General features: G+C 39.8%; 5 protein-coding genes across 5 annotated transcripts; 3 read left to right on the plus strand and 2 right to left on the minus strand.

The window, feature by feature from the left end:
- Positions 1–2,902: 2,902 nt before the first annotated feature.
- LOC146622412 (hepcidin-like) lies at positions 2,903–3,650 on the minus strand. The gene is made up of 3 exons (XM_085365120.1): positions 3,506–3,650; positions 3,332–3,418; positions 2,903–3,166 (listed from the first exon to the last, which is right to left on the minus strand). Exons 1-3 carry the CDS (start codon positions 3,587–3,589, stop codon positions 3,074–3,076), a joined length of 264 nt encoding a protein of 87 aa, XP_085221246.1. The 5' UTR covers positions 3,590–3,650; the 3' UTR covers positions 2,903–3,073.
- A 362-nt stretch (positions 3,651–4,012) lies between these two features.
- Positions 4,013–4,719, plus strand: LOC146622413 (hepcidin-like). The gene is made up of 3 exons (XM_085365121.1): positions 4,013–4,166; positions 4,265–4,342; positions 4,479–4,719. The coding sequence occupies exons 1-3, from the start codon at positions 4,080–4,082 to the stop codon at positions 4,572–4,574; spliced, it is 261 nt and encodes an 86-aa protein (XP_085221247.1). The 5' UTR covers positions 4,013–4,079; the 3' UTR covers positions 4,575–4,719.
- A 2,219-nt stretch (positions 4,720–6,938) lies between these two features.
- LOC146622414 (uncharacterized) lies at positions 6,939–7,921 on the plus strand. The gene is made up of 2 exons (XM_085365119.1): positions 6,939–6,978; positions 7,071–7,921. The coding sequence occupies exons 1-2, from the start codon at positions 6,939–6,941 to the stop codon at positions 7,919–7,921; spliced, it is 891 nt and encodes a 296-aa protein (XP_085221245.1).
- A 3,061-nt stretch (positions 7,922–10,982) lies between these two features.
- Positions 10,983–11,709, minus strand: LOC146622415 (hepcidin-like). Its single transcript, XM_085365122.1, has 3 exons — positions 11,565–11,709; positions 11,391–11,477; positions 10,983–11,225 (listed from the first exon to the last, which is right to left on the minus strand). The coding sequence occupies exons 1-3, from the start codon at positions 11,646–11,648 to the stop codon at positions 11,133–11,135; spliced, it is 264 nt and encodes an 87-aa protein (XP_085221248.1). The 5' UTR covers positions 11,649–11,709; the 3' UTR covers positions 10,983–11,132.
- A 3,289-nt stretch (positions 11,710–14,998) lies between these two features.
- LOC146622416 (uncharacterized) lies at positions 14,999–15,981 on the plus strand. The gene is made up of 2 exons (XM_085365123.1): positions 14,999–15,038; positions 15,131–15,981. Exons 1-2 carry the CDS (start codon positions 14,999–15,001, stop codon positions 15,979–15,981), a joined length of 891 nt encoding a protein of 296 aa, XP_085221249.1.
- Positions 15,982–17,172: the final 1,191 nt, after the last annotated feature.

The following is a 17,172-nucleotide window of genomic DNA, read 5'->3' on the forward strand; positions in this document are numbered from 1 at the left end:
GCTCCTGTTCAAACTCTCCGATTGACTCGTAGGGGTTAGAAGTTCGTAGGTCACGATGCAGGGTCTCATACTATACGGCCCGATGCTCTGTGCAACCTGAGTGCTCACACTGTTCGTCCATAGCATGAAGGTTATGACACAAAATTTTACACTATTTTCACGGTTGTTGTGGTCGCGATAATTTTGTGAGGCCACATCGAAAAGGCTCGGATGAGCTTGGCAGTTCTACAAGTTGTGCCTCCATCGCTTGTGTCCGGATCACACGCTGCACTGCCGTGCTGTTCTGTCTTTTCGCTTTCATCTCTGTGTTTGCGCGTGCGCAGTGAGAGACGCTGCGTTGACACCCTCACGACGGCCGACAGGATTTCAAACAGGTTTGATTTTCTTACGACCAAATGACTGATGATCAGGAGCTGATCGTGAGGTGTTAATCACTTCTCGTTACCCCATGTATACGATGCACGACACACGATTAAGGCCAAACTCGGGTCGATCCCCAAAACAGTTGCACGACTGAAAAATCGGCTCAAAATGGGCCAAAAATCGCACAGTGTATGTCCAGCATTAGGCGTAGGCTGCTGGGGGATTCCCATGATGCACTGGGTGTTTCTTCTTCACCCACTATGTGTTAATAGACCTCTCTGCACTGAATTGTACTTGTTGTTAACCTCTGGCTCTCTTCCACAGAATGTCTTTATCCTGTTTTCCTTCCCCCTCCCCAACCGGTCGCAGCAGATGGCCGCCCCTCCCTGAGCCTGGTTCTGCTGGAGGTTTCTTCCTGTTAAAAGGGAGTTTTTCCTTCCCACTGTCGCCAAAGTGCTTGCTCATAGGGGGTCATTTGATTGTTGGGTTTTTCTTTGTAAGTATACCTTACAATATAAAGCACCTTGAGGTGACTGTTACTGTGATTTGGCACTATATAAAAAAAATTGAATTGAATTTAAAATTTGAATGGATGTGACTGTGTAGATTCCAAATCCAGCATGTCCAAATTAACACTGTCGGATTTGATTTCAACACTATTAAAGTGTCTATATGGGTCCACACCAGAGAGTGTTAATTTAACTCTTTTTGGAGAGTTGGTACGTTAACTCTGATTTAGTGTTAAACACCAAATCTGTCTGGAGTTGATAATTTAACACTTGGTGTTAAGAGTTTATATATTAACTCTCAAAAGAGTATTTTAGTTTAACTACGTAAGAGTTATCTTCTAATTCATTCTAAAAAGCGGGAATTTTACTGTTCTGAACTTCTAGAAATTTCTTTTGGAAATAAACATTTACTAAAAAGACGCAATGGTTTTTGAAAAACATTTATTCTGAATTGTGCACCACAATTTCAAAACATTGTCTGAAAGATGTAACAGTGTACATGTTCTCACTTTCATTAGAATTTTGTTTATTAAAAGGTCTGACATAGGTGAGCTGGTAAATGCAAATAACAGCATTCTCATTACTTATTTCTTCAATACAATATGCATGTCCTTCATTCATCCCTTTGTGGAACTTCAACGCACTTCTGCTCTCCCCCATATTCCATCTTCACAAGCATATCCTATGTGGAGACTGAATAAAAATTAGTTGACACTAATTAATGGTACAAATAATCCAGTAATCAATTGCAGCACAGTAAAAAAAAGGAATCCTTTTTGAGCCATTATTTGTGTAAAGTATTTTCCCAAAAGACAAGGACACAGGCAACAGGTAATACTGAACTAAATGCACATGGTTAAACTATTTATAAGAATTTGTTTAAAGAGATGGAATGGAGAACGTGGCTGCAGCTAGGAGTGTCAGCAGAGAGCAGGAACCAGAGGAAAAGCTATCGAGAGACTGATCACCTGGGTCGTGATGGGAACAGTCCAATGGGAATTCTGCATCAATCAGTCAGCGTAATGCCTAAAAGTTTATTCAGATGTAAATATATTAAATTCTTAAAATGAAGAATATGAAAAAAAATCATCAGTGTTTTTAACGACACTGCATTTCATTCATGTGTCTCTATTGGACAGTGTTGTAGAAGTTACAGGAGATAGGAATCAGTTCCACCTTGGCCTGACGTTTGATCACGTTTGGTTGTACTGGCTTTGAGCCTGTTTGTGATACGCTACATCCACATGATACAGCTACTCTAGCTTTTTTTGAAGTGTCGTGAAATATTTTGCTTAAATGTTCTGCAGAACGGATGCAGCGCACATACAGTACAGATATTATCTGAAACAGCATTACACAGTGTTACACCTACTTTACAGTTTCACCACAGTGCAACGTCTCTCAGTATTGTTGAGATGTTTTCTATTATTATGTCCAGTATCAAATTTCTGCTGTACGCAAATCTTTCTATTCTCTCTTTTTCTTCTGTGTGAGGGATTCCTGCATTAATCATGCAGCTTAGAAACTTCATATGCACACCGTGAAAACACCTCCAAATAAATTCAGTGAAAGGTTGTCGAGATAAGGTTGTCTAAAACATTTATGAATGAACTTGTATAGAAAGTGTTTCTAGGAAACATTATCTAACACTTCTACATTCTTTAAAAAAAAGTATGCTTGGTTTAACTTTCAAATAACCAATGAACCAGTCCATCAGCTCAAAGCTATTGTACATTACTGCATTTTTGTCATAATTAGTGGTAAAATTGAATGATGATGAGATGCTCCCCACTCATATAATTACAAATATGGGAAAATATGCTCACTTTACTTTTGCTATCAATGGCTTGGCTCTATTAACAGGTTGTACCACATACGACATGGGCAAGAGTATGAGGCAACAACTCTTAACTGACATCTGCACAAAAACTGTACATCAGGAGCTTCATGTCACTGGTTTCCATTAATGTTTAATTCTTGTCAGACAGAAACAGAAACAGACAGCACATGTTGTAGTATAGTGACTCTGAACTTATAATAACATACTGTAGTTCCAAATGCTTGGTACACTGTTCACTGATACAGCAGGATGACCAGATGAAGAAACACTGTCAGACTTTAACAAATGCTAAGCAGTCAAATCATTTCATGTATAACAGTCTATACTTAGTGGTTGATGTGAGAATCGCAGGTAGATATTCTCAGAATCTGCAGCACAATCCACAGACACCAGCATTGCAGCAGCCGCAGCAAAAGCGACACTTCATGCCACGCTTCTGTCTGTGGTACGGCATCTGTGTGAAAGAGGAGAAGAGCAGAGAGTTTATCTTCAGCTGCAAGTCACTTCATTGTTTCTAATTTTATGAAAAGTTGTGAGTGCACAGTTTATTTTAAACATCTCCCTGCATTTGAGAGATCTCACAATTACTGTCTTCATTCATTTATTGAAGTAAACTCACCACCCATGAGTCAGCTGATACCTCCTGATGTTCAGCAGCTGGACTGTCAGTGCTCACAGCCTCTTGTAGCTCTTGCAGTTCTCGTATCTGTAGAGAAAGAAAACAGATCTTAGCATCTTCACAACAAATTCATGCAGAAGAAGCACATTACATGAATTTAACACAGTATGTAACCTCAGCAAATGTGGCAGAGCTCTGCTGAATGCAAATACACATGAGTGCAACGGCCACTGCAACTGCAACGCTGAACGTCTCCATCTTCAGGAGGTTTGAGTGGTTTAAGGTGGTCAGATCCTTTGACTCTCTCGTTGACTCTTGTCAGCTCCTTCGTGATGGTTGACTGAGGGAAAAGTTGCTGGTATTTATACTCATTTGCTCCACTGCTGCCTCGTCACTTAGAGTACAGAAACTACTGTCGGGAACAGGCTTGCATCAATAGGACAGGGAAAACCCATATAGTTAAACATCCGAAGGTCAAAGTTCATGCCGACTGAGAAAAGTACAGATTTTCTCCTTCCTCAGGAATTTTCCATTCCCAGAATTTCATAGCACAGGAAAATACGGAGTTTTGCAATGTTCCTGAAATCAGGTAGAGTAAGAGCTGTAAGTGACGAGGCAGCAGGGGCCCAAATCAGTATAAATATCAGCACTTCTGCACACATTAACCATCAGACAGAAGGACTCAGCTCACAACAATCATCCGGACCAGGAGAAAGAGTCGAACTTGAGCCTCTCAAAGCCTCCTAAGATGAAGACGTTCAGTGTTGCAGTTGCAGTGGCCGTCGTGCTCACATTCATTTGTGTTCAGCAGAGCTCTGCTGTCCCAGTCACTGAAGTAAGAACTTGACTTTAACCAAGTGTATTAGCTTACAAGCTGCAAATGTTTGTTTCAGTGCTACAATGTGGTTTCTACTGCACTCAATTCATTAACAGGAGCAGGAGCTGGAGGAGCCAATGAGCATGGACTATCCAGCAGCAGCACATGAGGAGGCATCAGTGGACTCATGGATGGTAAGTAACACTAACTGAGTGAAGGTGGCCAAATTACTTCAGCTAAATGAAAGTGTTTGTTAGAGCAGGTGAAAATAAAGAGCAGTGATGCTGCTGCAGATGAACTCTGTGCTCATGTCTCTTGTGTTTCCTACAGACGCTGTATAACAGCAGACACAAGCGTGGCATCAAGTGTCGCTTTTGCTGTGGCTGCTGCACCCCCGGTATCTGTGGAGTTTGCTGCAGGTTCTGAGGATTCCTGCTCCCACAACCACTCAGCATTAACAAACTGTATGTCACAGTTAATGTGTGAGATTATACTGTTTTAGTAACATTGTGTCCTCAGTTACTGCATCAACTACATGCTTGTATTACACAGTTTATCACAATAAACTTTATGGTCATTTAGATATAATGTGGATTTTTGTTGTCATTTTAAATGTCGTATTTTCCTTTGTTACATTTGTAAAACTGACTGCTATGCACCGTCCATCCATCAATTCATCCATCAAAGCTGCCATAGGGCTACAGGCAGGGTATATCCTGGACAGTGTTAACACATAGAGAGAAAAGCATTCGTGATCACAGTAACCCCTGTAACTGATTCAAAATCACAATTTAACCAAACACCAAAGTGTTCTGACTTTGAGGGGAGACTCTCCAAAATATTCAATTTTTATTTCAAACACATACGCAGTTGGTTATATATGGTTAAAATGATTCAAATGCAGTAAATATATACATTTTTCATATAAATAGAGTCCATAACTTGATTATTGTCTGTAGCCCACATAATTAAACACTTTAGTTAGATAAAACATGTGAGTTTTGATGTTATGTACTGTATAGCCTGTGTAATAAATAAACATGTAGCCCAATAAGTATAAAATCCAGAAAGCTACACGACATGGGGCAGTTCATTTACAAACACAAGTGTAACTTGAGTTTCACACTGTTTTTTGTTAGAAAATAATCAAATTGTTAAATGCTTAAAGCACACAAAACGTCAGAAATCTGCACTGTCATGAACAACAATGTAAACCTAATTTTTGGATTAACCCTCCGAAGTCTGAATCCCAGCTTGTGCACATCAACCTCACTGATTTGCACAAATACAGTTTATAATGAAGACATGTTAAATATTAAGCACTGAAAACAGTTTGGTTGTTGTTGTTTGGAACGTCATTTAATGCATGTTGTTTTGTTGCCATAGTGATGCCTCCAGGGGAAAATTAGGGAGCAGAGCAAGAATAAGACTGTGGATATATGTTTTGATAGCTTTGGGTTCTCTTTGTTTTTGCCTAACAATCATAAAGAAATGTATTATATTTTGTGTGTGTCCTCATTATTGAGCTTTAATCCTGCATAAAGGCCAAGATGAATCTCTTAGAGTAGAACTTTACAGTAACTATTAGAATAAAAAAAAAAACACACACATTGACTGCTTTAGTTTTTAAGATTCACTTCTGTCTTAAGTATTTTTTGTCTCCATATAAGATATCAAAATCTGTGCATACAACTTGATGTAAAAAGAATCTATGTACATTCCGCAGTCTATGATGCTAGAATGGCATCGCAGCATTTAAACATGTTTTGAATGAAAACATCAGCATATGAAAACAAAACTGAAGAGACACTGCAACCGTATGAAGGAAGACGACTATTTAGTGAAATTTCTACATTTCCCTGAGGATTAACTGCTCTGTAACTTACCAAGAACTAAAGTAAGTTCAAATTTCATTTTATAGACTTAAGATCATTTACTTAAATATAAAGCCTGATTTTCCTGCCTGCCAGGACAGTATTTCTGTACTTTACATTGTGCAAGTCTAGACTATATTTTACATCATAGAGAGGATGATGTGGCTCTATTATTCAGGAAAACAAATGAAGACTTAACTATTTGTCAGCTGTTGTAATATTTGACAAATTATACATAAATTAGAAAATGTTCTTAATCATATCTTACAGTGACAGAAGCTCTGCTGTTAATCTTAGTATCTGCAGTTTTTACACGCTTACACAAACACACGCAGTTACTGTCCCTCCATTTAGAAAGACAGAGGCATCAGAGTGAGCATCATTCAACACAGACGCTCTCACAACACAAATCCTGACGTCGGTTTGCAATAAATGTAATTTAAAAAATTTACATTCATGTATGCTATATGCATTTTGTCCATTCCAAAGTTGTGAGTCTATACCAGCCAAAATGCTGTCTTTAGCTATTAACATTTGAAATGATGAAGGCACTTGAAAGTAACACAACATTAGCTGCCTTTCCAGAAAAAGACAAAAACCTTTCAGAAGTATAGTATGTAAGGTTTTGTGAGGTTTTCCTCCCAGGCTTCTAGACTTCTGATTGGCCAACATTTCTACACGGTTAGGATTTGGCATATTCCTGACTTTGTTTTTAGGGTTTACATGTGGAAGGAGATATTTTTTCAAAACTGCACATGTGGACGGGGTTTTTTTTAAACGAAAAAGGAAAATTTCCGTTTACAAAAGTGCCCGTGTACGTGTGGACGTAGCCTAAAGTTATCACAAAAAAAGCAAATTCGCTGAACATTCTGAGTTGTTTAGTGATCATTGTTGTTTTCTGTTCCTTGTAGTCAAAATGAATGGAAGCGGAGATGGATCACAAAATAACCGTAATGGTAAGCACATGCACTCAGTCGTAAAATTGATGAAAAACTGATTTTCAGCAGATGTTTATGAATGCTAATTAAAAGATAAAATGATCTTGCAGGCCGACAGGTTAACCCAGAAATGTTTCCAAGAGGAGATCAGGAGCCAGCTTACGAACCTGTTGGTGGAATCTGGGGTTTACTGGAAAGACTTTATGTTACTCTCTATGATATCTTTTTTTGGAGGCTGACTGAGCTACTAGATGAATTAGAGGATCGATATGGTGTCTTATATATTGACTTTCACAATGTCAATGACGGCAATGTCAACAATGTAAACAATCACAATATTAATGTGAGAGACAATGATGCCAATGTTGACAACAATGAACTGCATGATGATCATAATGCTGTTGTTGTTGTCGGCATTGAAAATGACGATTCTGATGAGGCATTTGAAGACTGTGAGGATGTTCACCCGTACATCCCAGAAGAGGATCCTCAGCCAGGTGTATCCAGGAAGAGGTCTAGAGAGATGGATGTGGAAGATGTGGAGCCCAACAAAAGAATCAGATGGAGCGAGGAGTTTTCTGATGATGACTCTGACTTCATCTCTGCCTGTGATACTGATAGCGAGGGCTGTCCTCATCTTGGTAATATTGCTGATGAGGTACCGCTGTCTGTTGGATCCACGAAAAGGTCCAGAAAGGAAGATGGAGATGAAGAAGAGCCTAATAGCAAAAGATCCAGGCTCGCAAACTCTGATTCGGGGACCAGCTCAATTGTGTATGATCACTCTGAGAGCAGTAGTGATGAACTCTTTGAAGATGCCCATGAAGAGACTGACAACCATGAAACTGGAGGCTCGAGGAAAAGGTCCCGAGAGGATTTGGAAGAAGAAGAGGAATGCTTGCGCGTTTGCAAATTTCGGAGGTGTTCAAATGAGTCCACCAGCACCCGTGATGACAACTAACAGTATTTCAACGGGATTTTTCTGTATCCTTTTAGTAGGCTGATGGCCTACTCAGGTGACCCTGAATCCTCCCTTGGTTTTGCTGCCAGAAGTTGGGCATACACTGTGCAATTTTTTCAGTCGCGTTATTCAGCTCCTGTTCAAACTCTCCGATTGACTCGTAGGGGTTAGAAGTTCGTAGGTCACGATGCAGGGTCTCATACTATACGGCCCGATGCTCTGTGCAACCTGAGTGCTCACACTGTTCGTCCATAGCATGAAGGTTATAACACAAAATTTTACACTATTTTCACGGTTGTTGTGGTCGCGATAATTTTGTGAAGTCACATCGAAAAGGCTCGGATGAGCTTGGCAGTTCTACAAGTTGTGCCTCCATCGCTTGTGTCCGGATCACACGCTGCACTGCCGTGCTGTTCTGTCTTTTCGCTTTCATCTCTGTGTTTGCGCGTGCGCAGTGAGAGACGCTGCGTTGACACCCTCACGACGGCCGACAGGATTTCAAACAGGTTTGATTTTCTTACGACCAAATGACTGATGATCAGGAGCTGATCGTGAGGTGTTAATCACTTCTCGTTACCCCATGTATACGATGCACGACACACGATTAAGGCCAAACTCGGGTCGATCCCCAAAACAGTTGCACGACTGAAAAATCGGCTCAAAATGGGCCAAAAATCGCACAGTGTATGTCCAGCATTAGGCGTAGGCTGCTGGGGGATTCCCATGATGCACTGGGTGTTTCTTCTTCACCCACTATGTGTTAATAGACCTCTCTGCACTGAATTGTACTTGTTGTTAACCTCTGGCTCTCTTCCACAGAATGTCTTTATCCTGTTTTCCTTCCCCCTCCCCAACCGGTCGCAGCAGATGGCCGCCCCTCCCTGAGCCTGGTTCTGCTGGAGGTTTCTTCCTGTTAAAAGGGAGTTTTTCCTTCCCACTGTCGCCAAAGTGCTTGCTCATAGGGGGTCATTTGATTGTTGGGTTTTTCTTTGTAAGTATACCTTACAATATAAAGCACCTTGAGGTGACTGTTACTGTGATTTGGCACTATATAAAAAAAATTGAATTGAATTTAAAATTTGAATGGATGTGACTGTGTAGATTCCAAATCCAGCATGTCCAAATTAACACTGTCGGATTTGATTTCAACACTATTAAAGTGTCTATATGGGTCCACACCAGAGAGTGTTAATTTAACTCTTTTTGGAGAGTTGGTACGTTAACTCTGATTTAGTGTTAAACACCAAATCTGTCTGGAGTTGATAATTTAACACTTGGTGTTAAGAGTTTATATATTAACTCTCAAAAGAGTATTTTAGTTTAACTACGTAAGAGTTATCTTCTAATTCATTCTAAAAAGCGGGAATTTTACTGTTCTGAACTTCTAGAAATTTCTTTTGGAAATAAACATTTACTAAAAAGACGCAATGGTTTTTGAAAAACATTTATTCTGAATTGTGCACCACAATTTCAAAACATTGTCTGAAAGATGTAACAGTGTACATGTTCTCACTTTCATTAGAATTTTGTTTATTAAAAGGTCTGACATAGGTGAGCTGGTAAATGCAAATAACAGCATTCTCATTACTTATTTCTTCAATACAATATGCATGTCCTTCATTCATCCCTTTGTGGAACTTCAACGCACTTCTGCTCTCCCCCATATTCCATCTTCACAAGCATATCCTATGTGGAGACTGAATAAAAATTAGTTGACACTAATTAATGGTACAAATAATCCAGTAATCAATTGCAGCACAGTAAAAAAAAGGAATCCTTTTTGAGCCATTATTTGTGTAAAGTATTTTCCCAAAAGACAAGGACACAGGCAACAGGTAATACTGAACTAAATGCACATGGTTAAACTATTTATAAGAATTTGTTTAAAGAGATGGAATGGAGAACGTGGCTGCAGCTAGGAGTGTCAGCAGAGAGCAGGAACCAGAGGAAAAGCTATCGAGAGACTGATCACCTGGGTCGTGATGGGAACAGTCCAATGGGAATTCTGCATCAATCAGTCAGCGTAATGCCTAAAAGTTTATTCAGATGTAAATATATTAAATTCTTAAAATGAAGAATATGAAAAAAAATCATCAGTGTTTTTAACGACACTGCATTTCATTCATGTGTCTCTATTGGACAGTGTTGTAGAAGTTACAGGAGATAGGAATCAGTTCCACCTTGGCCTGACGTTTGATCACGTTTGGTTGTACTGGCTTTGAGCCTGTTTGTGATACGCTACATCCACATGATACAGCTACTCTAGCTTTTTTTGAAGTGTCGTGAAATATTTTGCTTAAATGTTCTGCAGAACGGATGCAGCGCACATACAGTACAGATATTATCTGAAACAGCATTACACAGTGTTACACCTACTTTACAGTTTCACCACAGTGCAACGTCTCTCAGTATTGTTGAGATGTTTTCTATTATTATGTCCAGTATCAAATTTCTGCTGTACGCAAATCTTTCTATTCTCTCTTTTTCTTCTGTGTGAGGGATTCCTGCATTAATCATGCAGCTTAGAAACTTCATATGCACACCGTGAAAACACCTCCAAATAAATTCAGTGAAAGGTTGTCGAGATAAGGTTGTCTAAAACATTTATGAATGAACTTGTATAGAAAGTGTTTCTAGGAAACATTATCTAACACTTCTACATTCTTTAAAAAAAAGTATGCTTGGTTTAACTTTCAAATAACCAATGAACCAGTCCATCAGCTCAAAGCTATTGTACATTACTGCATTTTTGTCATAATTAGTGGTAAAACTGAATGATGATGAGATGCTCCCCACTCATATAATTACAAATATGGGAAAATATGCTCACTTTACTTTTGCTATCAATGGCTTGGCTCTATTAACAGGTTGTACCACATACGACATGGGCAAGAGTATGAGGCAACAACTCTTAACTGACATCAGCACAAAAACTGTACATCAGGAGCTTCATGTCACTGGTTTCCATTAATGTTTAATTCTTGTCAGACAGAAACAGAAACAGACAGCACATGTTGTAGTATAGTGACTCTGAACTTTTTAATATAATAACATACTGTAGTTCCAAATGCTTGGTACACTGTTCACTGATACAGCAGGATGACCAGATGAAGAAACACTGTCAGACTTTAACAAATGCTAAGCAGTCAAATCATTTCATGTATAACAGTCTATACTTAGTGGTTGATGTGAGAATCGCAGGTAGATATTCTCAGAATCTGCAGCACAATCCACAGACACCAGCATTGCAGCAGCCGCAGCAAAAGCGACACTTCATGCCACGCTTCTGTCTGTGGTACGGCATCTGTGTGAAAGAGGAGAAGAGCAGAGAGTTTATCTTCAGCTGCAAGTCACTTCATTGTTTCTAATTTTATGAAAAGTTGTGAGTGCACAGTTTATTTTAAACATCTCCCTGCATTTGAGAGATCTCACAATTACTGTCTTCATTCATTTATTGAAGTAAACTCACCACCCATGAGTCAGCTGATACCTCCTGATGTTCAGCAGCTGGACTGTCAGTGCTCACAGCCTCTTGTAGCTCTTGCAGTTCTCGTATCTGTAGAGAAAGAAAACAGATCTTAGCATCTTCACAACAAATTCATGCAGAAGAAGCACATTACATGAATTTAACACAGTATGTAACCTCAGCAAATGTGGCAGAGCTCTGCTGAATGCAAATACACATGAGTGCAACGGCCACTGCAACTGCAACGCTGAACGTCTCCATCTTCAGGAGGTTTGAGTGGTTTAAGGTGGTCAGATCCTTTGACTCTCTCGTTGACTCTTGTCAGCTCCTTCGTGATGGTTGACTGAGGGAAACGGTGCTGGTATTTATACTCATTTGCTCCACTGCTGCCTCGTCACTTAGAGTACAGAAACTACTGTCGGGAACAGGCTTGCATCAATAGGACAGGGAAAACCCATATAGTTAAACATCCGAAGGTCAAAGTTCATGCCGACTGAGAAAAGTACAGATTTTCTCCTTCCTCAGGAATTTTCCATTCCCAGAATTTCATAGCACAGGAAAATACGGAGTTTTGCAATGTTCCTGAAATCAGGTAGAGTAAGAGCTGTGAGTGACGAGGCAGCAGGGGCCCAAATCAGTATAAATATCAGCACTTCTGCACACATTAACCATCAGACAGAAGGACTCAGCTCACAACAATCATCCGGACCAGGAGAAAGAGTCGAACTTGACCCTCTCAAAGCCTCCTAAGATGAAGACGTTCAGTGTTGCAGTTGCAGTGGCCGTCGTGCTCACATTCATTTGTGTTCAGCAGAGCTCTGCTGTCCCAGTCACTGAAGTAAGAACTTGACTTTAACCAAGTGTATTAGCTTACAAGCTGCAAATGTTTGTTTCAGTGCTACAATGTGGTTTCTACTGCACTCAATTCATTAACAGGAGCAGGAGCTGGAGGAGCCAATGAGCATGGACTATCCAGCAGCAGCACATGAGGAGGCATCAGTGGACTCGTGGATGGTAAGTAACACTAACTGAGTGAAGGTGGCCAAATTACTTCAGCTAAATGAAAGTGTTTGTTAGAACAGGTGAATATAAAGAGCAGTGATGCTGCTGCAGATGAACTCTGTGCTCATGTCTCTTGTGTTTCCTACAGATGCTGTATAACAGCAGACACAAGCGTGGCATCAAGTGTCGCTTTTGCTGTGGCTGCTGCACCCCCGGTATCTGTGGAGTTTGCTGCAGGTTCTGAGGATTCCTGCTCCCACAACCACTCAGCATTAACAAACTGTATGTCACAGTTAATGTGTGAGATTCTACTGTTTTAGTAACATTGTGTCCTCAGTTACTGCATCAACTACATGCTTGTATTACACAGTTTATCACAATAAACTTTATGGTCATTTAGATATAATGTGGATTTTTGTTGTCATTTTAAATGTCGTATTTTCCTTTGTTACATTTGTAAAACTGACTGCTATGCACCGTCCATCCATCAATTCATCCATCAAAGCTGCCATAGGGCTACAGGCAGGGTATATCCTGGACAGTGTTAACACATAGAGAGAAAAGCATTCATGATCACAGTAACCCCTGTAACTGATTCAAAATCACAATTTAACCAAACACCAAAGTGTTCTGACATTTGAGGGGAGACTCTCCAAAATATTCTATTTTTATTTCAAACACATACGCAGTTGGTTATATATGGTTAAAATGATTCAAATGCAGTAAATATATACATTTTTCATATAAATAGAGTCCATAACTTGATTATTGTCTGTAGCCCACATAATTAAACACTTTAGTTAGATAAAACATGTGAGTTTTGATGTTATGTACTGTATAGCCTGTGTAATAAATAAACATGTAGCCCAATAAGTATAAAATCCAGAAAGCTACACGACATGGGGCAGTTCATTTACAAACACAAGTGTAACTTGAGTTTCACACTGTTTTTTGTTAGAAAATAATCAAATTGTTAAATGCTTAAAGCACACAAAACGTCAGAAATCTGCACTGTCATGAACAACAATGTAAACCTAATTTTTGGATTAACCCTCCGAAGTCTGAATCCCAGCTTGTGCACATCAACCTCACTGATTTGCACAAATACAGTTTATAATGAAGACATGTTAAATATTAAGCACTGAAAACAGTTTGGTTGTTGTTGTTTGGAACGTCATTTAATGCATGTTGTTTTGTTGCCATAGTGATGCCTCCAGGGGAAAATTAGGGAGCAGAGCAAGAATAAGACTGTGGATATATGTTTTGATAGCTTTGGGTTCTCTTTGTTTTTGCCTAACAATCATAAAGAAATGTATTATATTTTGTGTGTGTCCTCATTATTGAGCTTTAATCCTGCATAAAGGCCAAGATGAATCTCTTAGAGTAGAACTTTACAGTAACTATTAGAATAAAAAAAAAAACACACACATTGACTGCTTTAGTTTTTAAGATTCACTTCTGTCTTAAGTATTTTTTGTCTCCATATAAGATATCAAAATCTGTGCATACAACTTGATGTAAAAAGAATCTATGTACATTCCGCAGTCTATGATGCTAGAATGGCATCGCAGCATTTAAACATGTTTTGAATGAAAACATCAGCATATGAAAACAAAACTGAAGAGACACTGCAACCGTATGAAGGAAGACGACTATTTAGTGAAATTTCTACATTTCCCTGAGGATTAACTGCTCTGTAACTTACCAAGAACTAAAGTAAGTTCAAATTTCATTTTATAGACTTAAGATCATTTACTTAAATATAAAGCCTGATTTTCCTGCCTGCCAGGACAGTATTTCTGTACTTTACATTGTGCAAGTCTAGACTATATTTTACATCATAGAGAGGATGATGTGGCTCTATTATTCAGGAAAACAAATGAAGACTTAACTATTTGTCAGCTGTTGTAATATTTGACAAATTATACATAAATTAGAAAATGTTCTTAATCATATCTTACAGTGACAGAAGCTCTGCTGTTAATCTTAGTATCTGCAGTTTTTACACGCTTACATAAACACACGCAGTTACTGTCCCTCCATTTAGAAAGACAGAGGCATCAGAGTGAGCATCATTCAACACAGACGCTCTCACAACACAAATCCTGACGTCGGTTTGCAATAAATGTAATTTAAAAAATTTACATTCATGTATGCTATATGCATTTTGTCCATTCCAAAGTTGTGAGTCTATACCAGCCAAAATGCTGTCTTTAGCTATTAACATTTGAAATGATGAAGGCACTTGAAAGTAACACAACATTAGCTGCCTTTCCAGAAAAAGACAAAAACCTTTCAGAAGTATAGTATGTAAGGTTTTGTGAGGTTTTCCTCCCAGGCTTCTAGACTTCTGATTGGCCAACATTTCTACACGGTTAGGATTTGGCATATTCCTGACTTTGTTTTTAGGGTTTACATGTGGAAGGAGATATTTTTTCAAAACTGCACATGTGGACGGGATTTTTTTTAAACGAAAAAGGAAAATTTCCGTTTACAAAAGTGCCCGTGTACGTGTGGACATAGCCTAAAGTTATCACAAAAAAAGCAAATTCGCTGAACATTCTGAGTTGTTTAGTGATCATTGTTGTTTTCTGTTCCTTGTAGTCAAAATGAATGGAAGCGGAGATGGATCACAAAATAACCGTAATGGTAAGCACATGCACTCAGTCGTAAAATTGATGAAAAACTGATTTTCAGCAGATGTTTATGAATGCTAATTAAAAGATAAAATGATCTTGCAGGCCGACAGGTTAACCCAGAAATGTTTCCAAGAGGAGATCAGGAGCCAGCTTACGAACCTGTTGGTGGAATCTGGGGTTTACTGGAAAGACTTTATGTTACTCTCTATGATATCTTTTTTTGGAGGCTGACTGAGCTACTAGATGAATTAGAGGATCGATATGATGTCTTATATATTGACTTTCACAATGTCAATGACGGCAATGTCAACAATGTAAACAATCACAATATTAATGTGAGAGACAATGATGCCAATGTTGACAACAATGAACTGCATGATGATCATAATGCTGTTGTTGTTGTCGGCATTGAAAATGACGATTCTGATGAGGCATTTGAAGACTGTGAGGATGTTCACCCGTACATCCCAGAAGAGGATCCTCAGCCAGGTGTATCCAGGAAGAGGTCTAGAGAGATGGATGTGGAAGATGTGGAGCCCAACAAAAGAATCAGATGGAGCGAGGAGTTTTCTGATGATGACTCTGACTTCATCTCTGCCTGTGATACTGATAGCGAGGGCTGTCCTCATCTTGGTAATATTGCTGATGAGGTACCGCTGTCTGTTGGATCCACGAAAAGGTCCAGAAAGGAAGATGGAGATGAAGAAGAGCCTAATAGCAAAAGATCCAGGCTCGCAAACTCTGATTCGGGGACCAGCTCAATTGTGTATGATCACTCTGAGAGCAGTAGTGATGAACTCTTTGAAGATGCCCATGAAGAGACTGACAACCATGAAACTGGAGGCTCGAGGAAAAGGTCCCGAGAGGATTTGGAAGAAGAAGAGGAATGCTTGCGCGTTTGCAAATTTCGGAGGTGTTCAAATGAGTCCACCAGCACCCGTGATGACAACTAACACTATTTCAACGGGATTTTTCTGTATCCTTTTAGTAGGCTGATGGCCTACTCAGGTGACCCTGAATCCTCCCTTGGTTTTGCTGCCAGAAGTTGGGCATACACTGTGCAATTTTTTCAGTCGCGTTATTCAGCTCCTGTTCAAACTCTCCGATTGACTCGTAGGGGTTAGAAGTTCGTAGGTCACGATACAGGGTCTCATACTATACGGCCCGATGCTCTGTGCAACCTGAGTGCTCACACTGTTCGTCCATAGCATGAAGGTTATAACACAAAATTTTACACTATTTTCACGGTTGTTGTGGTCGCGATAATTTTGTGAAGTCACATCGAAAAGGCTCGGATGAGCTTGGCAGTTCTACAAGTTGTGCCTCCATCGCTTGTGTCCGGATCACACGCTGCACTGCCGTGCTGTTCTGTCTTTTCGCTTTCATCTCTGTGTTTGCGCGTGCGCAGTGAGAGACGCTGCGTTGACACCCTCACGACGGCCGACAGGATTTCAAACAGGTTTGATTTTCTTACGACCAAATGACTGATGATCAGGAGCTGATCGTGAGGTGTTAATCACTTCTCGTTACCCCATGTATACGATGCACGACACACGATTAAGGCCAAACTCGGGTCGATCCCCAAAACAGTTGCACGACTGAAAAATCGGCTCAAAATGGGCCAAAAATCGCACAGTGTATGTCCCGCATTGGGCGTAGGCTGCTGGGGGATTCCCATGATGCACTGGGTGTTTCTTCTTCACCCACTATGTGTTAATAGACCTCTCTGCACTGAATTGTACTTGTTGTTAACCTCTGGCTCTCTTCCACAGAATGTCTTTATCCTGTTTTCCTTCCCCCTCCCCAACCGGTCGCAGCAGATGGCCGCCCCTCCCTGAGCCTGGTTCTGCTGGAGGTTTCTTCCTGTTAAAAGGGAGTTTTTCCTTCCCACTGTCGCCAAAGTGCTTGCTCATAGGGGGTCATTTGATTGTTGGGTTTTTCTTTGTAAGTATACCTTACAATATAAAGCACCTTGAGGTGACTGTTACTGTGATTTGGCACTATATAAAAAAAATTGAATTGAATTTAAAATTTGAATGGATGTGACTGTGTAGATTCCAAATCCAGCATGTCCAAATTAACACTGTCGGATTTGATTTCAACACTATTAAAGTGTCTATATGGGTCCACACCAGAGAGTGTTA

The sequence above is a fragment of the Diplotaxodon limnothrissa genome, linkage group LG11, assembly GCF_057381915.1.
Source record: "Diplotaxodon limnothrissa isolate DT_005_m linkage group LG11, D_limnothrissa_male_GT1.1, whole genome shotgun sequence".
Lineage (NCBI taxonomy): Eukaryota > Metazoa > Chordata > Actinopteri > Cichliformes > Cichlidae > Diplotaxodon > Diplotaxodon limnothrissa.